Source organism: Patiria miniata, unplaced genomic scaffold (genome assembly GCF_015706575.1).
Source record: "Patiria miniata isolate m_02_andy unplaced genomic scaffold, ASM1570657v1 HiC_scaffold_10, whole genome shotgun sequence".
Classification (NCBI taxonomy): Eukaryota; Metazoa; Echinodermata; class Asteroidea; order Valvatida; family Asterinidae; genus Patiria; species Patiria miniata.
In genome coordinates, this window is record NW_024037048.1 from 9257648 (window position 1) to 9280788 (window position 23141).

Sequence of the window (23141 nt, forward strand, 5' to 3'; positions counted from 1 at the left end):
TGTATTGATTAAAGTATTCCTGATGAGGACCTGTATTATTGAAGTTAAAGGGCCCATGCAGTGTTATTTTTTTAATGCAGTCCTTGGAAATGCACCTTTGTGTCCCATTTAACGCCATGTTCTTGGGCAAAAAGTACGAAACCTCAATGTTACAGCTATTTTAGCACTAAAAGTTGCCAGAATTTTGGATATTTCGCTTTATAATTGTTCTTTTCTTTGGTGATTCATTGTTGTGTCAGAACATGACAATAAGCCAATGAGAACACTTTTCTCATAAATATTTTCAATAAGCAAGTTTTTTTGTACACGATCTTATCAGAAAACCCGTAAACTGAACAGTGTCTTCCTAGTTAAAATTACATCATCTTAGCAACAGCGCCCTCAGCTGTCCGGAAAAGCATGGATTTTTTTTATATTTAAAGAATTGCACTTTTCAATAAAATTAACCAAAAAGGGATATCCATTTGTTTTTATACATTTAAGAGGAATATAAAGTTGCACAAAATATGTTCCTAAAAATATTGACTTCATGGACTCTTTATAATTCTTTTGCCAGATTTCGGGAATGAGGACAGTGCCTTTCCCACACTGAGGCAACCTATGTGCTCTGGGATGGAGAGCAAAATCATGTCTTGTAAAAACAGTGGGTGGAGTCAAGACGACAAGTGTGAAAAGGGGCGGTCGGGAGTTGAGTGCAACCAGCAAAAGGGCCTACTTATCTCAACCAAACAGGGGCAAGGTAAGTTTCGTCTGTACCCTCTCTTAGTATTGATATGCATAGTGCAGTAACAGAAAGTGCAAATGAAATGCGGCACTTCACATGGTAGTTACAAATACAGAGGATCAGTAGCTTTTTGAGTAAGGTGCATTATTAACCTGATAACAATTAACCTGTTTATGATCAGTGGATACAAAAAAAAGATCAGTGGATACAAAGAAAGATCAGAGGATGTAAAGAAAGATCAGAGGATGTAAAGAAAGATCAGTGGATATAAAGAAATTCTACGGTCTCAAATGTGGATTCCATTGCTAGCACATCTGATTCAAAAGTTGCCGTATTATTTTGAATTGCACCATCTCGTCTTTTGATGAAATCTCTAAATATAAATTTAAGCACTCTGGTTGGTGTACATGATGCCAGAGTCACACTGGATGGTTAATCTCCACAGTTCTTCACAAATATCAAATTTGAAAAAATGTGCCTTTAAAAAAATATGTACTTTTATTTGGAACTAGGCAAGGTTTTTCTCATTAAATAGTTTTCAGGCAGATACCAATGTTCCTATATATGTTCCTTATGATCCATGTTGTCATAAGTCATCAAACCCCTTTGTCGAAATTCTGCGTCTGATGAGTCTAACGACAATGAAAACTTCCACAATGCGTTTTCAAGTTAAAAATGCCAAGCTAAAAATATAATTTATAACATATTACATGTTATTATTTTAGGCCTGGCAAATGGACTCATGATCACAGTGATTGCCATTCCTGCTGCTTCAGTCCTCTTCATTATTGTCATCATCATCCTCATCATAAAGGTCAGGGGTCAGAGGACGAGGACCCAGTCTCACCAGATGACTATCTCGCCCTCCCAGCCCCCTTGCCAGTGCTCCAAGGATCGGCCTGACAACGCCAGTGATGACAATTGTTATGCTGCTGTGGGCGGGCCGATGGGTGGGCCAATGGCAGAGTCCACCATCGACATGTTCAATCCAGTCTATGAGACCTCGCTTAATTGGCCCCGCCTTTGAATCCGGTCTCGTCAGAGTTTCCCCTGACCTGGCTTGACCCCCTGCGAGGGGTGCTGTGATCACATACTAAAATATACATTCACGCATGTTCTGTGTCGTCTAGTCAGATAGTTTGGGTCTGTTGTAAAGTACATTATATATAATACCTGTTCTTTCAGAATGCAGTCATGGCAGTGATCCTTTGTACGAAACAATATATTATCAGTACTGATCAAACTGTAGCGTTAATAGAATGGGAAAGGGTTCCTTCTAAATTGCTCCGCCATTCTGGATAAAAAGGTCTTGGAATTATAGGGCTAAATCTTCAGTTTATTTCTCAAGAAAATATCTGAAAATTGTAATGAAATATCAAGAGGATTTGGCCCTTATTCTAATTTTCATAAGTTAATTATAAACTTGGATTGTCTATCGCTACAGCTGCTGTATTAGAAATAGCTCCAATTCTTGTTTGATGTGAATGACTGTCTAATGCCTAAAATATTATATTGTTTGTTTAATGAGGATCATAATCATAACACTGTTAACATATTGCAGCATCTCCTTGATATAATTATAATGTTTGCTTTGCTTTGAAGCAGAATTGTGAATGCTAGTGTTCAATATCAGTTACAGTACTTCAAATAATACTAGAAATGTGCACTGATATAGTGCACGTCATAGGACTGTGACATCTAACATTACATTCATACATGTATTTGCAAAGAACGTTTTGGTATGTAGGACACTACTGTATACAATGCATTTTTTTGTTGCATGACCAGTATCATACATGTCATATCAGTACATTTTGTCAGTCGTACCACAAAGTGACGAATCGTGTGCACAAAGTCAATAGACGATACGTCACTTCGTGATGCACCCCACGATTTATAGGAAACTTGTACGACCAGCTCAATTTCTTTTCATGTTATGTTCTGAGATTTCCTTCAACAGTTAAGAACATTCGTTCTTGGGCAGTGCATTTGGTTCTCTCCATGCTGTCTGTAGATATTGCCTCGTGTGACTTGGCCCTGAGACTGAACAATGTCACGGCCTTCAAATAAATCTTTGAATACGTTTAATACCTTTTTTGCCTGATATCAATTGACGGGGCAACGTTCATGAATTAAACTTTGTAGTGGTTAAAAGCCTTAGAGTACCGACTCAAATGGAAAAGTAAGGTAATGACACTGCATAAAAATTGGCTGCTAATTTGACAGATTCGGCCAGGAAAACCTACATTTAATGAAGATATTGTTCTAGGTTGTGGCTCTAATGTTTTCTTGATTTTTAACTTCACATTGTAGCACTTCAACCTCTTCAACTGCAGTATCACATTATTTTGGCCCAGTTTTTCTGTTGGATTTGGTGATCAACATTGCATGATGTAGGCTGTAATTATGAATTTTTGTTCAAAGACCAAGAACGCAGTTATTAAAATGCATAATTTGTCACATTTTGATCTCTATTTAGTAGGCTTAAATAAACAAATGTGAATAGAAGGGCTTGAGAAATTTATCATGTTACATTTGTGTATCGTTACTGCAACAATAATATACATGTACCAGTGATCGGCCATCTTGTATCCCTCAAAGTGCAAGTTGTTAATGTATGGTGATGTCTCCACTTTGTTTTCAAAGGTCTAAACAAAATTACTCCTTTGTACATATGACAAATCTTTTCACACCACTTGCACCTATTCGTGAAACAAGACAATCAACTAAAATGACGTTGAATATGTCCCTTTCGCAAAAAAGGAATGCTATGCCACACATTTGTCTGTTAGTGGTACTGTGCATGGTGAGAATATATCGAATAATTTATATGAACTGAGGACTATAGATTCCTTATTTAGGTACATTCAAATGAAACTAGCCATCAGTTTATTTTTCAGCCAATAACAAACTGGTACAAAATGCTCTGATCTACAGGTTATGTACTTGGTTGCCATAGTATTACTTTGGGAGAACTGAGATCCGGAATTTCCCTGTGTTTTTCCCCCAAATTGTTTTTGCTGGGTTTTAGCCCAAATCGTGCCTTGTACTTGAATGTTTAATATGAACTTGTGTTGTGTATATCTTTATTTCTGAAATAGGGCCTATTTCTGAAATACTTGTATTTTTAAATATTAATGTTTGTTGTATGTTTCACCAATGCACTTTTCCTATGAACTGAACATTACTTAATCATTTGTAATTATATGCAGGGCCCTGGCCAATTAGTGTATGTAATAGATCGTGGCGAAAGCAGTGGTCTATAACATTTGAGCAGCTTTGCTTATTATTTATTAAAAGATTTTGACCAATCAGCGAGCGCTTTCTATATCGGGTCTTTGGTCATTCACCCATTGTCACATCATCATAGACATAGACAAATCATTATTATTATTATTTACACGATACGCGCCCGGCTGTTGTATTACAAAACACTGCATTCAAATTGACCAATCAAATGCTGTCCTAATTTGGGAATCAAATGACGTCACGATTTAGTAAAGTTGACTCTGATTGGCTGAGGCGCGAGATCGCATCTGCATGCCTTTACATATCAGAAGTCAATATACAGGAGGCTTGGCTCCCTGGCTAGGAGATAATATACTAGGCCCCAATGGAAACCAGCTTTTTAAACTGTTTGGGCATATGCACTGGATAAAGAAATCAACCAAGTAAAGAAATATAAATGAATAAACAAAAAGCCTTGGCTGATTAGATAATTTATGTTTAATAGTGTTGAAAGAAGCCAAAAATATCTGGTTATAAACAATTTGTGTTTTGTTTTTCTCTCATGTGCCGTATTATGTTGATTAAATTGAGCTTTTTTTAAAGAAACTCAAAACTCATCCAATTAAATTGTAATCAGTTCACAATGCTTTTTGTTCTATGAAGCCAAAAAAAAAGGTCTCCGGTTTCTGGTATGCGCGCGCGTCGTCGTAGCCGTGCGCGTCGGCAAAATGAAAAAAAAAAAAATTCCAATGAAAGATGATGTCTCAAAACCGCCAAACTCACTGGTTTGACTGGAATCCTGCTGCTGCACAATTTTAACGTGTTTTTAGATGGGGTTATGATCGAGAATAATTAAGCTTTATGTGTGGCCTCTCTCAGACTCCCATATATTTGCACTAAGTTTAGTCGGGCACCATTTGCAGTCATCAGCCGACATTTGAAGCAAAAAAAATCAGGTAAAAAAAAAAAGCCACGACGCCGCACCACTTTTTGGGCAAGCTCCATACCAGAAACCGGACACTTCTTTTTTTGGCCTGATCTTTGTACTAAATTCAATTTTATAAGATTTGAGGCTTTGCATGGTGGGGTATCGGTATCGTTTCGGTTTGCGGTAACACCATGTTCGTTAGAACTTACAGCAGGACTGTTCTTAACAGAACAAAAAAACTACTTAGCAAAGTTGATAATAAGCAGGACAAGTTCTTTTCAGAACTAATATCTTCTAAGCAGTAGTTATTACCACATGGTGTTACCGCAAACCGAAACGATAAATTCAATTTTAGTTAGCCCTGTTCATTCAGCACATATAGAGGGCGCTATTGCTTTTTTGTTGCCCACCGCTATGGATCATTAGAGGGCGCTACACATGCATCTGAAAACAAATAATAATCCAATCAAAGGAATGGGGGCGCTGTTGCCTGTAATTTGAAATTACTTTATATACACGTGGCGCTTTATATCAACAAAATTATTCCGAATCACCCAACAGGGGGCGCTTTTGAGTCGAAGAATGCCCGCATGGAGACATACATATGCCGTGTACACTGATGTACTATTTCGATCAAAATTCCCCCTTTTATCAATCAATTCGTGAAAATTAGAACTCGTGAGAAATAGTCAGATCTTTGGTCTGGGAAGCAGACTACCATGTCGCACGTATACAGGCACAAACGTGTACTCGACTCCGCTAGGATTTCTTGTGCCGACAGTACCGTTCGCCCACATTTTTCTGAACCTCCGTCGCGCCGAGGATTAGTAACTGCATTAGTAACAAAAAGCCTACAATTCATCACTCGAGAGGTTGACTCCGGGAACAGCCTAGATGCGTCATCACCGACCAACGATTCGTCCAGATTCTCGGCACTGATTCCTCCCGGCCCGGGTGACAGGCATGACAGGCCAAGCGAAGTCTCTTTGACGAGCCTGGTGAGTGACCGCACTTTTGAAAACTTAAACATTATTGTTGGTGTTTTCACGAAGTGACAAAAACCTCAATATCATGCAAAAAGGTCATTCGGAGATAATCGCCTTTGAAGTTAATCATTTTTCAAAATACCTTTTCGACTAGTTTTTAGTTATCCTAATTTGGGAATGAAATGACGTCAAGATTTAGTAAAGTCAACTCCAATTGGCTGGCGCGTGGCTTGCATAAATTTGCATGTCATGAGATGTCAGACGTTATGCAGGATTTGACTCCGTGGTTAACGGGTGATACTCAGATTACCCTTATTGCGGTCAACTCGACATTCGTGTTCGTTCACGCTATAGCTACATTGATTTGGTTACATTATTTTGAACTGTTTCCTATTTAGATTCATTAACCCTCGATACAATTTTACGGCTAGAATTCCATACATGTCCTTGGACGGACGTCGCTATGTTCCCTGCACTGCAGCAGCGATATTAACATGTCCTAAAAAGTCAAATTTAGCAGGAAAAGGTCACAAAGCAGTGAGGGAAAAAATCCAGATGAGTCTAACTTTATCGGTTTGTGCACAGGGTTTCTAGTGTCCAGGTATGGAAGTCTTTCGAAGTTTAACTTATTTAATCTTCATCAAAATAATTCCTATTTTACTTATTTTTTTTTTTTTTTACGGTAGTGATCATAATTTGTGTAGCGCGCCCTCTTTTTACATAAAAATTGAACTGGTTGACACGAGTAAGGCAGGTTTTTTTTTACTGGCACAGTACATCATTTTTGTGAAGTTTATTTCGATATTCCATGATCCACAAAATCATGTTACTTTAAATTAACATGCGAAATTTCAATTCGATGTAACAGATACTGATGGAGTGTTGCTTTCGGTGTGTAATAAAATTGACCCCTATTTGCGTTTTTTTATGATGATTTTCGCTCCAATTTCAAAAACGTGTGATAACCAATCACTAAATAAATCAATTCAACCAATATTCTTGGAGTTGCACAACGAGCGTGTTAATTTATTATTTTTATTTGACGATTCTTCTCCAATGTTGAGCATTTGGTGTACGTTATGACGACCAATCACCAGATAAAATGATTAATATATGTCTTGAGTCATCTGCCCCACAACGCGACGATGTTGTTTTTCTCCCATGAAAGTTGACTTCGTTATTAGGCAGTTTTATCTTATAATGGCTATGGGTGTGCACCGGTCGGTAAATATAGGCCTAAATGCATCCACCGAGCTCATGAATAAAAGTTATACCCTCAAAATATCCTATTAGAGAATTCCCAGAGCCATAAAACGGGGAAATTGAAGAGATATGGCAATGAACTTCTGGCCCGGACATGGGGCTTCCGAGTCTAAGCATTTTGGATGCAATTGGGCCCGAAAGTGGCGCTATTTTGCCATGTTGTTAAAGGGATCGTTTTTCAAGATGGCTACTTTTCCGCTTTATATTGGTCGTCTATTTTGGGTGAAAATATCTCAATAAGTCAGTGGTCAACCCACAAAAAAATGAAAATAAAAATGAAAGATGACATGTTGATTATCAGTTTACTGTGCAGCTTAATTAAATATACCTGTGAGAGTTCTGAGTATTTTAAAAAGAATTTGGAAGTATGGGCATTTAGCACTAGTGTCTATGGGAATTTTAATACATGGGTGCAAACCACAGTAAATCGGTCCGAAATTGCCTACGCCGTCAAATTCTTTAGTATTAGAGCATTTTGAAGGCTGTGAACTTGATGATTTGTAAACAATAAGGTTGGAAGCCGTGCAGAGGACTGCGAGCTGGTATTTCAGTTTAATGATGTTGATGATTATTAGGCCCTAAATGGCCCTATTTTGCGATGGAGCGTAGACGTCCATTTTCAAAATGGCGATGGGCTTCATGACGCGCAATATTCGTAGCCTCGTTGCCATTTTGTGATTGGACGATGAACGACGTTCGTTTGATGGTGTCTTCATATCTCCAGTGCAAGTAGCTGCAAGCGCAGTCGCAAGTAGCGCGCGCTGCTTACGCACCCGGGATCCGTACTCAGTATACTTTCAGATAAAAAACGGTCTGTTTTCATAAATGAACATCATAAAGAAAATAGATTTCCAATTTTCCAACTGATCTATAATTACATCTTGAGATCGTTTAGACGCATCCCCATAAATGCATGAAAGTGAATACGGAGTGTTGAGTAATTAGTTCTTCCGGTCGCATCATCAGTCCTTTTTAGTTATTAAGGAGATATTTTAAAAGACGTATTAACTATTTTAAGATTAAAACAATGATTGAAATGAAAAGCAGGGATCAATTTAATACGCATAATAGTACATAAAATTAATAAATTTACATTCGTAAAATATTTTTTTAAAGGAAGCATGAATATAGATGAATAAATAAGTTTTTTAAGAGAGAAGTAATTCTTCCATCCCAGACTTTATGTACTAAATTAATGTCCACTTGCACATAACTTGCAATGTTCATTTAAATATCGAGATATATATACAGATTACAGTAGGGTTTTGTGAAATGCTAAAGTGTTTCTTTCATTTCTGATCTGTATCATTATGTGAACGAAATGTTTTACAGAAAAACCTGCAGAATCTGGTCTTGTACGATGAACATGTACATGCGGCGCCCGTACATGTACTTCAACGTCGTTAATTGTCGAATCACAAAATGGCAACAAGGCTACGACTATTACGCAGTTTCCTGCTTTTAGGGGAATGTGATCATCTTCAGATGGAATTTTCTCCCAAAAGTCATCAATAAATCCCCCCAAAAAATTGAAGAAAAAAAAAGAAAGATGATGAAATAAGCTTTATTTTGATGTGTGTGTCGAACCCCTTGGACGGTTGTGAGTATTTTCCCTGAATTTCTGAATTGGGAGCATTTACCATTGGGGTTTATGAAGTTTATTTTACTGGTCTGCAACCCTATGAGGCGTCCGACTTAATAATGATGACCACAATTTGTGTAGCGCGCCCTCTTTTGACAAGCAATTGAAGTTGACAGTTGACACATTTAATATTTGTATTTTTTTGTGTATCGCGAATTAGGCAGGATTTTCTACTTCTGCCTGGAGGATCTTCGGCGAGGATTTCAATCGCATTTACTGAAGTATTGCATTGTTATAAGCGATCGATCTTCTGCACCATCTTGGCGAGTGGAAAGTATTATAAAAACTACAACAAGCCTTCAAAATCATCTCTCGAATGGATTGACTCCAGGAACGCGTGCCGCAATCTGCACTTTTGAAAACGTCAACCGTCCACCGCGCCTTTTCACGGGCGGGAATAACCAGTGCTCGACGTGAGATTGACGCTTTTAAGTTGTCAAAAAGGTACAATCTACTTTTCGTGCACGTAATCTTTATAATCAGCCTAGATAAACATGCACCTAGGGCTTAGTACTTTTCAATCGTATTCTCAAAGGCAAGGGCGGATCCAGGGGGGGCCAAAGGGGGCCGTGCCCCCCCCCCCCCCCCAAAAAAAACCGAAACAATTTTTTTATTTTTTTATGTGACATCACAATAAAGGCAGGCAATGAGTACACCACCATCTTTTCCTCAAAAAACCCTTGTTTAAACTAAAAAATTAAAGTGGTCAGAAATTGCCTCGGATCGCACCACAGAGCATCTACAATCAAAAACATTTTTGGGGCCCTTAAGCATGTTAAGCAGGCCCCGAATTCGGTATTCACTCAGGTAAGATCATTGTCTTTGCTTGTGGTCAAGATACTTAAGATTGATAAATCACAAATACATCACAAGTCCAGTCACAAGTACATCACAAGTCCATTCACAAGTACATCACAAGTCCAGTCACAAGTCCAGTCACAAGTCCAGTCACAAGTACATCACAAGTCCAGTCACAAGTTCATTCACAAGTACATCACAAGTACATAACAAGTCCAGGCAAAAGTACATCACAAGTCCAGTCACAAGTACATCATAAGTCCAGTCACAAGTACATCATAAGTACAGTCACAAGTACATCACAAGTCCAGTCACAAGTACATCACAAATCTAGTCACAAGTAAATCACAAGTCCAGTCACAAGTACATCACAAGTCCAGTCACAAGTGCATCATAAGTCTAGTCACAAGTACATTACAGTTCCAGTAACAAGTACATTACAAGTCCAGTCACAAGTTCAGTCACAAGTACATCACAAGTCTAGTCACAAGTGCAGCCACAGGTACATCACAAGTCCAGTCACAAGAACATCACAAGTCTAGTCACAAGTGCATCATAAGCCCAGTCACAAGTACATCACTAGTCTGTTCGCAAGTACATCGCAAGTCTGGTGGCAAGTACATCACAAGTCGAGTCCAAGTACATCACAAGTTTAGTCACAAGTAAATCACAAGTCCAGTCACAAGTATATCACAAGTCCAGTCATAAGTATATCACAAGTCTAGTTACAAGTACATCACAAGTCTAGTCACAAGTACATCACAAGTACATCTCTAGTACTTTAATATAGCTCTATGAGAACATCAGAGTCCAGCCGCAAAGGATCGAGACCCAAGTAGGAAAATTACTATAAAAATAGAAAAACAACCCTTAGTACAGCTAGTCGGACTGCCTGTGAAATTATTCTCTCTGGCATTACATGTTGTCATTGTGAAGAACACAATAAAAGAAGGCCATTTCTAAATAGTGTGTCAAATGACACATTTTTTGGGAGTTTTCGTTAGTAGTTGGTTTGTGATCAGACTAATCTGTGAATGGGTGTGCACAAGCGTTGACATGACTCATTCAGCGGTTTAGTGTGCAACATTGCAAAGCTTCAATCAGCTGAATGAGAACAAACATGTCTCAGCAACTTTTGAATAGAAATTGAGATCGTAGAATATTGTTTCCTCTGAAAACACAGCATTCACATATCTTTAACTTCATTTGGGATAGTTGTTAAGCACTTATCTTTAGATTTTGAGCATGTTTGTTGCTTCAAATGGAAAAACATCACAAATGACAAATGATCTACCCTTCCTTCAATTTTCACTGCTGCAAATTCTCAAGTCCATCATATTTCAAAGGAAAGATGAGATAACTGTTTCAACCAATCTCTTATATTTTTCCTTTCTTTTATTTCAGGGCAAAGGTGAAAGCCTGACGTACTGGCTCGAGGGACATGATCCAAGCTACAAGATCGACCAAATCAAGCCACCCGAACAAAACTTGTAAACAACCAGAATATTATCCCAACATTATCTGCAACGCATTTGGATCAGCAATTTTTTGTAAAGAGGTAAGAAGCATAATCAGCTATTATACCACAGCGTTTGTAGGTCTATTTGAAAAACCTAACAACAAATTCAAATTAACACACAATTGTGTGTTCACCAACAGATTTGTTGTTCGCAATTACAGCTTTCATTTAGCAACTTTAAGAAAAAGATTCAGGAAAAAAAAGGTTTAGGCCTAATCGCACTTGTACAATAACTAACTTTGATCAAGTCGCCTATTTTTTTTTTTTTTTAACAAAGACTGAAGTATTTTGTAGTCGCCTTTTAATCTACTACCATGTGGAAGTTGTAACAAAAATTCCGTTATCAAACAAACAGACTGCGAGTTCATAACTATACTGTTGAGAGTCACTAATTTGGTATTAAATTGTATTCAAACTAGTGATGCGTTTAAGAAAATATTCTTTGTCTGTACCATCCAAGCTTGGGAAAAAATAGCAAAGTGGTACTGCTTTGTTTGTTTGAGTTCTCATATGGGCTTACATCATTTGACTTGGTGCCCTATCATTTGCCTTGTTGCCCTTGTGCTCCTTAGTGCTAAATATTTGAGGCGGTGCAGCACTAAAGGGCACTGTTGTAGCTACAGAAAATTTTAAAGAAAAAAAGAAATTGACTTAACAGATCAAAATTGACGCACAATGATTTTTTTATGGCTGAATGGACAATAATGCAAGTGGGGGATTTTTGTTTTCTTTTTATTTTCAGATTGAGTGATATTAATAACCTTTGATAGTCACTACTTATGTTTTAAGGAAATTGTATAAAAAATATGGAGTAAGGTCTAAGGCATGTTTAAAGTAAAACCAATGGGCTTGTTTCATTGTTTTTGCCATGTAATGCTGCGGCCGGGTGAGGTGGGGTAGAGTGCGCTATTCAGGACTTTCTTTTGTCACCTTGCAAGATGTAATGATGCCAAGTCACTATAAATTTATATTTCCCGGATTCGTTTGTATCAAAGATATATAACTAGGCATCCTATCCTATCTACAAGGATGGGACTAATAAGGGAGCAAAGACACTTCTTCTTCAGTGAAACAATAATTTATTCTTAAAAACTCTAAGAGTTCTCTGAACCAATTTGACATCTGTATTTATAGGACTCAGCTATCATTCTTGTTCATCTGGCATCCGCTACGAATACCGCAAAATCTTTGTTTGTATACACGTTATCCGATGCAAACTGGTTAACCTATTTTTTTTTAACCTTGTTCCACTCGAATTTGCAGGATAGCTAATAATGAATACAAGTAAATCTCTCAATCAGTATCAAACATTTTTTCCCAAATTGACAATATTCAAATTTCTTGACCAGGTGATGGCAGATCTACCAGCTCGCTTCACATCAGAGAGCTCTCTTGAGAAGCACTATAGAAGCACTATAAGGCCCAGGAGAAGGACTGCTTCTCACGGCTAGAACAGACTCGGACCAGAGCTCTCTTGAGAAGCACTGTACGGCTCAGGAGAAGGACCGCATCAAGTACATCACTACCTTGCTGATGCTTCACAGGGATGGTACAGACTCAGACCAGAGCTCCCTTGAGAAGCACTATACGGCCCAGGAGAAGGACTGCTTCTCACGGCTAGAACAGACTCAGACCAGAGCTCTCTTGAGAAGCACTGTACGGCTCAGGAGGAGGACCGCATCAAGTACACATCACTACCTTGCTGGTGCTTCATCACAGGGATGGAAGAGACTCAGAACAGAGCTCCATTGAGGAGCACTATGCGGCCCAGGAGAAGGACTGCATCAAGTACATCGATCACTACCTTGCTGGTGCTTCACAGGGATGGAACAGACTCAGACCAGAGCTCCCTTGAGAGGCACTATGCGGCCCAGGAGAAGGACCGCACCAAGTACATCACTACCTTGCTGGTGCTTCGCAGGGATGGTACAGACTCAGAACAGAGCTCCCTTGAGAAGCACTATGCGGCCCAAGAGAAGAACCGCACAAAGTACACATCACTACCTTGCTGGTGCTTCACAGGGATGAAACAGACTCGAAGTACTGCAAAGTAAGACTTTTCATATTTGAAGAGAAAATCATACTGTACTTTAAAACGGTTGAGGGATTAACAGCAAAAGATCTTTCTTCAGTGCTTAAGGGTTATTCAGGTAAGCTTTGCTTAATTTGAGTGCGTTCGATTACTTCCCCCACGCTTACTCGTGCAAGCACGACAGCATTCGATTTACCTCTCACATGACTTCTCGTGCTTACTCAAGCTTGGCCCAAGTAACCGACTCACCGAGCCAGTTACTTGGGTAAGTATCCCATAAGGCCATACAATGAACACGGCTGCCAACGTGATGTTCGGCGGGCGCCTCAGGCCGTGTCCGAAACAGGCTTCCAGAGCCACGGCTATGTCTATTGTCAGTGCGTACCCGCCGCTATTTTCAGTGGGCGCAGAGCTAGACCTAGCTCTAGACACTTGATTCGGATGCAGCCTCAGTGTCATGTCAAAGTTCAACTTTCCAGCTCCTTGCACAAAACTTAACCCGGAACTGTTCGTTTATTTAGCTCCACTGCGCATGTCTGTCATCACGCGAGCCAAGCGCGAGTAAGCTGGGGAAAATAATCAAACGCACTCATTGTGTAACATACAGTCATCCATATTGTTGAAATGAGGCTGATAGATGTGCATTCTGATGGTTATGCAACACCACAGACTTCAACAGATTCCAAAATTATTTATTTCATAAGTCTCTAGTTTTATAAGTAACTATAAAGTATCTGTGGTTTCATGGTTCGAACGAAAAAAAAGAGATATATTTATTTCCCAGATGCGAAGGGAAATGTGTAGAGAAGAAAACTATAATTGGGATAACACTGAAATTATGTTTGATTTTTTTATGAAAAAAGGATGTTTAAGTTTTGAGGTTAGTTGAAAAACACCTAATGTTAGAAACTAAGTGCATTTGTCAGAGGAATCAACAATAATGTACATTATATTGTTTTTGTTCAGCGAAACAAGCAAAATGTGCCTTTAAACGTTAACAGGAAATTAGCAATAATGAATGGGACAGTTTTCAGTTTAAATCTTACACTGTTTTGAAGGATTAATATTTTATGGACCAAAAAATGACCAACCATAGCTACACATGGAAGTATTTCAAATTATTTTATTGAAATTATCCGTTAAAATTAACTACCAATGCTGTGTTTACATGTATGCACATTTGTATAAAAGCTGTAAATAGTACTGTAGAATAATTTCAGAGTACATATTAACAATGTATGAAGTCTGTACTATGTAACATTATTGAAACTGCCTTTCTAACTATCCATGGCATCGCAAGGCAGTGGTTTTCTGTACAAATTATTCCTGTTATTATTTACTTTTCTCTTGTGTATGAATTGTTCTGTTGGTTATAATTATTTCAGTAAATCAAATCAGTCATCAGTAATTTCAATAACAATTGAAGAGATTTCCAAAAAGGGATAAATGCCAGCTAAAATCCTCCTGGCTGCTCCAGGTCAGTTTCGGTGGGTGTTATGTAGCTATACACAATTTAAAGAAGAGAGTAAAGCCAAAAATGAAGTTTAGAAGTTTGTTTTTACAAGTTTCATAACTATGCAAATTTCTTCCTTTAAAAAGAATGGATTTAAATATCGCATTTTAAAAATAAAACTCTTTGAGTGTAACTTGTTTTTGTTAATGCGTCTTCTCTCGAGATGTGTGGAATTGAACTGTAGCCAGCTGAAAAACATGATCTGTTAAGTTCCAATGCACTATTAGAATAATTATGATTGGATCAAACAATTTGATTTGTAGCTCCCAAAAAACACAATTGTTTGCTTTTTTTTGTTTGTCAAAAAAAAAGAAAGACCAATCTGGATGGTAGATTTTTTTTTTTCAAAAAAATAAATAGACAGGAAGTTGAAACATTAGAATTTGTAAGAGAGTTTCAGAGTTTCAAGTGTGGAAGCACTGTGTCTCACAATTGGATGGTTGTGGGTTCAATCCCATGCAGAACCTTTTTAATTGAAATTTATTTAGGGACCCTACATGTAAGAGCTAAGCTTATAAAATAGGGAAATGTACTGGGGGGACCCAAGTAGTGCACTGGTTAGTAGTTGTGACTGGAAACCCAGGCGTTGTGGGTTCAGGTCCTGCATGCATCGAATTTTGGGTCCGAATTTTGGGTCCGAATTTTGGGTCCGAATTTTGGGTCCGAATTTTGGGTCCGAATTTTGGGTCCGAATTTTGGGTCCGAATTTTGGGTCCGAATTTTGGGTCCGAATTTTGGGTCCGAATTTTGGGTCCGAATTTTGGGTCCGAATTTTGGGTCCGAATTTTGGGTCCGAATTTTGGGTCCGAAACCACTTTTCAACTATATCATCATTTTTTTCGTACTCATTATATATTTCGCCTTATAAATATTCATTGATTTCCTGATGAATATTCAGTGGTGAAACCACTTTTCAGCTATACCATCACTTGTTCATACTCATTATATATTTCGCCTTATGAATATTCAGTGGTGAAACCACTTTTCAGCTATACCATCATTTGTTCATACTCATTATATATTTCGCCTTATGAATATTCAGTGGTGAAACCACTTTTCAGCTATACCATCATTTGTTCATACTCATTATATATTTCGCCTTATGAATATTCAGCTATACCATCATTTGTTCATACTCATTATATATTTCGCCTTATGAATATTCAGTGGTGAAACCACTTTTCAGCTATACCATCATTTGTTCATACTCATTATATATTTCGCCTTATGAATATTCAGCTATACCATCATTTGTTCATACTCATTATATATTTCGCCTTATGAATATTCAGTGGTGAAACCACTTTTCAGCTATACCATCATTTGTTCATACTCATTATATATTTCGCCTTATGAATATTCAGCTATACCATCATTTGTTCATACTCATTATATATTTCGCCTTATGAATATTCAGTGGTGAAACCACTTTTCAGCTATACCATCATTTGTTCATACTCATTATATATTTCGCCTTATGAATATTCAGCTATACCATCATTTGTTCATACTCATTATATATTTCGCCTTATGAATATTCAGTGGTGAAACCACTTTTCAGCTATACCATCATTTGTTCATACTCATTATATATTTCGCCTTATGAATATTCATTGATTTCCTGATGAATATTCAGTGGTGAAACCACTTTTCAGCTATATCATCATTTGTTCATACTCATTATATATTTCGCCTTATGAATATTCATTGATTTCCTGATGAATATTCATTAAATCATTCTTTTTCCTTATTTTAAGCTATTAAACAATTGCTATTGGACAAATGCTAAATAAAGTGAACACACAAGGTATAAAAGCTTTTATTTCCATTTTGTTTCTCTTTATTTCTTCAATAATCACATCATGACTCTGACAAGTTCTTGAATTTTAAGCACCAAAGCACAAGGTAAAAACACATGTTTATCCAAAATTTACAACGGTAAGGGGTTAGCCTTGCATTTTTATTAAAAAGGGGCAAAAACACGTTATTATCCAAAATTTAAAACGGTAAGGGGTTAACCTTGCATTTTAATCAACAAGAGGCAAAAACACTTTTTATCCAAAATTTACAACAGTAAGGGGTTAGCCTTGAATTTTTATCAAAAAGGGGCAAAAACACAATTTTATCCATAATTTACAACAGTAAGGGGTTAGCCTTGCATTTTTATCAAAAGGGGCAAACACACATTTTTATCCAAATTTTAAAACAGTAAGGGGTTAGCCTTGCATTTTTATCTAAAAGGGGCAAAAACACCTTTTTTTATCCAAAATTTACAACAGTAAGGGTTTAGCCTTGTATTTTTATCAAAAACAGGCAAAAACACATTTTTATCCAAAATTTACAACGGTAAGGGGTTACCCTTGCATTTTTATCAAAAAGGGGCAAAAACACGTTATTATCCGAAATTTAAAACGATAAGGGGTTAGCCTTTCATTTTTATCAAAAAGGGGCAAAAACACATTTTTATCCAAAATTTACAACGGTAAGGGGTTAGCCTTGCATTTTTATCTAAAAGGGGCAAAAACACATTTTTATCCAAAATTTACAACGGTAAGGGGTTAGCCTTGCATTTTTATCAAAAAGGGGCAAAAACACATTTTTATCCAAAATTTTAAAAGGGTAAGGGGTAAGCCTTGTATTTTTATCAGAAAGAGGCAAAAACACATTTTTATCCGAAATTTAAAACGATAAGGGGTTAGCCTTTCATTTTTATCAAAAAGGGGCAAAAACACATTTTTATCCAAAATTTACAACGGTAAGGGGTTAGCCTTGCATTTTTATCTAAAAGGGGCAAAAACACATTTTTATCCAAAATTTACAACGGTAAGGGGTTAGCCTTGCATTTTTATCAAAAAGGGGCAAAAACACATTTTTATCCAAAATTTTAAACGGTAAGGGGTTAGTTAGCCTTGTATTTTTATCAAAAAGAGGCAAAAAACACATTTTTATCCAAAAATTTAAAATGGTAAGGGGTAAGCCTTGTATTTTTATCTGAAAGAGGCAAAAACACATTTTTATCCAAAATTTAAAACGGTAAGGGGTTAACCTTGCATTTTTATGAAATAGGGGCAAAAACACGTTATTATCCAAAATTTAAAACGGTAAGGGGTTAGCCTTGCATTTTTATCAAAAAGGGGCAAAAACACATTTTTATCCAAAATTTAAAACGGTAAGGAGTTGCCTTGTATTTTTATCAAAAAGGGGCAAAAACACGTTTTTATCCGAAATTTAAAACGGTCAGGGTTAGCCTTGTATTTTAATCAAAAAGAGGCAAAAACACATAAAACAATAAGGGGTTAACCTTGCATTTTTATTAAAAAGGGGCCTAAACACGTTATTATCCAAAATTTTAAACGGTAAGGGGTTAGCCTTGCATTTTTATCAAAAAGGAGCAAAAACACATTTTTATCCAAAATTTACAACGGTAAGGGGTTAGCCTTGCATTTTTATCCAAAGGGGCAAACACGCATTTTTATCCGAAATTTAAAACGGTCAGGGGTTAACCTTGCATTTTAATCAACAAGAGGCAAAAACACTTTTTATCCAAAATTTACAACAGTAAGGGGTTAGCCTTGAATTTTTATCAAAAAGGGGCAGAAACACAATTTTATCCATAATTTACAACAGTAAGGGGTTAGCCTTGAATTTTTATCAAAAAGGGGCAAAAACACAATTTTATCCATAATTTACAACAGTAAGGGGTTAGCCTTGCATTTTTATCAAAAAGGGGCAAACACACATTTTTATCCAAATTTTAAAACAGTAAGGGGTTAGCCTTGCATTTTTATCTAAAAGGGGCAAAAACACCTTTTTTAATCCAAAATTTACAACAGTAAGGGTTTAGCCTTGTATTTTTATCAAAAACAGGCAAAAACACATTTTTATCCAAAATTTAAAACAGTAAGGGGTTACCCTTGCATTTTTATCAAAAAGGGGCAAAAACACATTTTTATCCAAAATTTGTATTTTTACCAAAAAGGGGCAAAAACACATTTTTATCCGAAATTAAAAACGATAAGGGGTTAACCTTGCATTTTTATTAAAAAGGGGCAAGAACACGTTATTATCCAAAATTTAAAACGGTAAGGGGTTAGCCTTGCATTTTTATGAAAAAGGGGCAAAAACACATTTTTATCCAAAATTTTCAACGGTAAGGGGTTAGCCTTGCATTTTTATCCAAAAGGGACAAAAACAATTTTATCCAAAATTTAAACGGTCAGGGGTTAGCCTCGTATTTTAATCAAAAAGAGGCAAAAACACATTTTTATCCAAAATTTAAAACGGAGAGGGGTTAACCTTGCATTTTTATGAAAAAGGGGCAAAAACAAATTTTTATCCAAAATTTAAAACGGTAAGGGGTTAACCTTGCATTTGAATGAAATAGGGGCAAAAACACGTTATTATCCAAAATTTAAAACGGTAAGGGGTTAGCCTTGCATTTTTATCAAAAAGGGGCAAAAACACATTTTTATTCGAAATTTAAAACGGTAAGGAGTTGCCTTGTATTTTTATCAAAAAGGGGCAAAAACACGTTTTTATCCGAAATTTAAAACGATAAGGGGTTAACCTTGCATTTTTATTAAAAAGGGGCCAAAACACGTTATTATCCAAAATTTAAAACGGTAAGGGGTTAGCCTTGCATTTTTATCCAAAAGAGGCAAAAACACATTTTTATCCAAAATTTACAACAGTAAGGGGTTAGCCTTGAATTTTTATCAAAAAGGGGCAAAAACACGTTTTTATCCAAAATTTAAAACGATAAGGGGTTAACCTTGCATTTTTATTAAAAAGGGGCAAAAACACATTATTATCCAAAATTTAAAACGGTAAGGGATTAGCCTTTCATTTTTATCAAAAAGGGGCAAAAACACATTTTTATCCAAAAATTTAAAACGGTAAGGGGTAAAAAATTTAAAACGGTAAGGGGTAAGCCTTGCATTTTTATCAAAAAGGGGCAAAAACACATTTTTATCCAAAATTTTAAACGGTAAGGGGTTAGTTAGCCTTGTATTTTTATCAAAAAGAGGCAAAAACACATTTTTATCCAAAAATTTTAAACAGTAAGGGGTTAGCCTTGCATTTTAACCAAATAGAGGCAAAAACACATTTTTATCCAAAATTTAAAACGGTAAGGGGTTAGCCTTGCATTTTTATGAAAAAGGGGCAAAAACACGTTATTATCCAAAATTTAAAACGGTCAGGGGTTATCCTTGTATTTTAATCAAAAAGAGGCAAAAACACATTTTTATCCAAAATTTAAAACGATAAGGGGTTAACCTTGCATTTTTATTAAAAAGGGGCAAAAACACGTTATTATCCAAAATTTAAAACGGTAAGGGGTTAGCCTTGCATTTTTATCAAAAAGGGGCAAAAACACATTTTTATCCAAAATTTACAACGGTGAGCATGGTAAGGGGTTAGCCTTGCATTTTTATCAAAATGGGGCAAAAACACATTGTTTTCCAAATTTTAAAACGGTAAGGGGTTAGCCTTGCATTTTTATCAAAAAGGGGCAAAACACATTTTTATCCAAAATTTAAAACGGTAAGGGGTTAGCCTTGCATTTTAATCCAAAAGAGGCAAAAACACATTTTTATCCAAAATTTACAACAGTAAGGGGTTTGTCTCGCATTTTTATCAAAAAGGGACAAAAACACATTTTTATCCATAATTTACAACAGTAAGGGGTTAGCCTTGAATTTTTATCAAAAAGGGGCAAAAACACATTTTTATCCATAATTTACAACGGTAAGGGGTTAGCCTTGCATTTTTATCAAAAAGGGGCAAAAACACATTTTTATCCAAATTTTAAAACAGTAAGGGGTTAGCCTTGCATTTTTATCTAAAAGGGGCAAACACACATTTTTATTCAAAATTTAAAACGGTCAGGGGTTAGCCTTGCATTTTAATCAACAAGAGGCAAAAACACTTTTTATCCAAAATTTACAACAGTAAGGGGTTAGCCTTGTATTTTTATCAAAAAGAAGCAAAAACACATTTTTATCCAAAATTTACAACGGTAAGGGGTAAGCTTTGCATTTTTATCAAAAAGGGGCAAAAACACATTTTTATCCAACATTTTAAACGGTAAGGGGTTAGTTAGCCTTGTATTTTTATCAGAAAGAGGCAAAACACATTTTTATCCAAAAATTTAAAAGGGTAAGGGGTAAGCCTTGTATTTTTATCAGAAAGAGGCAAAAACACATTTTTATCCATAATTTACAACAGTAAGGGGTTAGCCTTGCATTTTTACCAAATAGAGGCAAAAACACATTTTTATCCAAAATTTAAAACGCTAAGGGGTTACCCTTGCATTTTTATGAAAAAGGGGCAAAAACACGTTATTATCCAAAATTTAAAACGGTAAGGGGTTAGCCTGGCATTTTTATCAAAAAGAGGCAAAAACACATTTTTATCCAAAAATTTAAAAGGGTAAGGGGTAAGCCTTGTATTTTTATCAGAAAGAGGCAAAAACACGTTATTATCCAAAATTTAAAACGGTAAGGGGTTAGCCTTGCATTTTTATCCAAAGGGGCAAACACACATTTTTATCCAAAATTTAAAACGGTAAGGGGTTAACCTTGCATTTTTATCAAAAAGGGGCAAAAACACATTTTTATCCAAAATTTACAACGGTAAGGGGTTAGCCTTGCATTTTTATCCAAAAGGGGCAAAAACACATTTTTATCCAAAATTTAAAACGGTCAGGGGTTAGCCTTGTATTTTACTCAAAAAGAGGCAAAAACACTTTTTATCCAAAATTTAAAACGGTATGGGGTTAACCTGGCATTTTTATGAAAAAGGGGCAAAAACAAATTTTTTATCCAAAATTTAAAACGGTAAGGGGTTAGCCTTGTATTTTTATCAAAAAGGGGCACAAACACATTTTTTATCCAAAATTTAAAACGGTAAGGGGTTAGCCTTGCATTGTTATCAAAATGGGGCAAAAACACATTTTTATCCAAAATTTACTACGGTAAGCATGGTAAGGGTTAGCCTTGCATTTTTATCAAAAAGGGGCAAAAACACATTGTTATCCAAATTTTAAAACGGTAAGGGGTTAGCCTTGCATTTTTATCAAAAAGGGGCAAAACACATTTTTATCCAAAATTTAAAACGGTAAGGGGTTAGCCTTGCATTTTTATCCAAAAGAGGCAAAAACACATTTTTATCCAAAATTTACAACAGTAAGGGGTTAGCCTTGAATTTTTATCAAAAAGGGGCAAAAACACGTTTTTATCCAAAATTTAAAACGATAAGGGGTTAACCTTGCATTTTTATTAAAAAGGGGCAAAAACACGTTATTATCCAAAATTTAAAACGGTAAGGGATTAGCCTTTCATTTTTATCAAAAAGGGGCAAAAACACATTTTTATCCAAAATTTAAAACGGTAAGGGGTAAGCCTTGCATTTTTATCAAAAAGGGGCAAAAACACATTTTTATCCAAAATTTTAAACGGTAAGGGGTTAGTTAGCCTTGTATTTTTATCAAAAAGAGGCAAAAACACATTTTTATCCAAAATTTAAAACAGTAAGGGGTTAGCCTTGCATTTTAACCAAATAGAGGCAAAAACACATTTTTATCCAAAATTTAAAACGGTAAGGGGTTAGCCTTGCATTTTTATGAAAAAGGGGCAAAAACACGTTATTATCCAAAATTTAAAACGGTCAGGGGTTATCCTTGTATTTTAATCAAAAAGAGGCAAAAACACATTTTTATCCAAAATTTAAAACGATAAGGGGTTAACCTTGCATTTTTATTAAAAAGGGGCAAAAACACGTTATTATCCAAAATTTAAAACGGTAAGGGGTTAGCCTTGCATTTTTATCAAAAAGGGCAAAAACACATTTTTATCCAAAATTTACAACGGTGAGCATGGTAAGGGTTAGCCTTGCATTTTTATCAAAAAGGGGCAAAAACACATTTTTTCCAAAAACACATTTTTTATCCAAAATTTAAAACGGTAAGGGGTTAGCCTTGTATTTTTATCAAAAAGGGGCACAAACACATTTTTTATCCAAAATTTAAAACGGTAAGGGGTTAGCCTGGCATTTTTATCAAAAAGGGGCAAAAACACATTTTTATCCAAAATTTGTATTTTTATCAAAAAGGGGCAAAAACACATTATCAAAAATTTAAAACGGTAAGGGGTTAGCCTTGTACATGTACATGTATTTTTATCAAAAAGAGGCAAAAACACATTTTTATCCAAAAATTTAAAACGGTAAGGGGTTAGCCTTGTATTTTTATCAGAAAGAGGCAAAAACACATTCGTATCCATAATTTACAACGGTAAGGGGATAGCCTTACATTTCTATCAAAAACATGAATAAGGGTAAAGCTTTGCATTTTGATCAAATGGGGGGAAGTTAAGATTTTATCACAAAGTTGTAATGGTAAGGGGTTAGCCTTGCATTTGTATCAAGAAAGGGATGAAAACCAACTTTTTTATCCAAATTCAAAACGGGCAAGAGTAAACTTTTATCACAAATTCAAAACAGTAAGGT

General features: G+C 36.1%; 1 protein-coding gene and 1 long non-coding RNA gene across 6 annotated transcripts in view; both read left to right on the forward strand.

Moving 5' to 3' along the window:
- LOC119737360 (deleted in malignant brain tumors 1 protein-like) overlaps nucleotides 1–4579 on the forward strand; it is a 38615-nt gene extending 34036 nt beyond the window's left edge. For all 4 annotated transcript variants that reach the window (XM_038211662.1, XM_038211671.1, XM_038211680.1 and 1 more), the window contains 2 exons: nucleotides 557–739; nucleotides 1450–4579. In XM_038211662.1, the coding sequence (XP_038067590.1) occupies nucleotides 557–739; nucleotides 1450–1751 (485 nt within the window). In that variant the 3' untranslated portion in view covers nucleotides 1752–4579. The remainder of the gene's footprint in view (nucleotides 1–556; nucleotides 740–1449) is intronic.
- Nucleotides 4580–8907: 4328 nt separating this feature from the next.
- On the forward strand, nucleotides 8908–12591 carry LOC119737387. 2 transcript variants are annotated; one of them, XR_005272373.1, is made up of 3 exons: nucleotides 8908–9215; nucleotides 10974–11127; nucleotides 12438–12591. It is a non-coding gene; the product is annotated as an uncharacterized LOC119737387 (long non-coding RNA). The 2 variants fall into 2 exon arrangements; XR_005272372.1 differs by lacking the exon at nucleotides 8908–9215 and adding an exon at nucleotides 9558–9578.
- Nucleotides 12592–23141: the final 10550 nt, after the last annotated feature.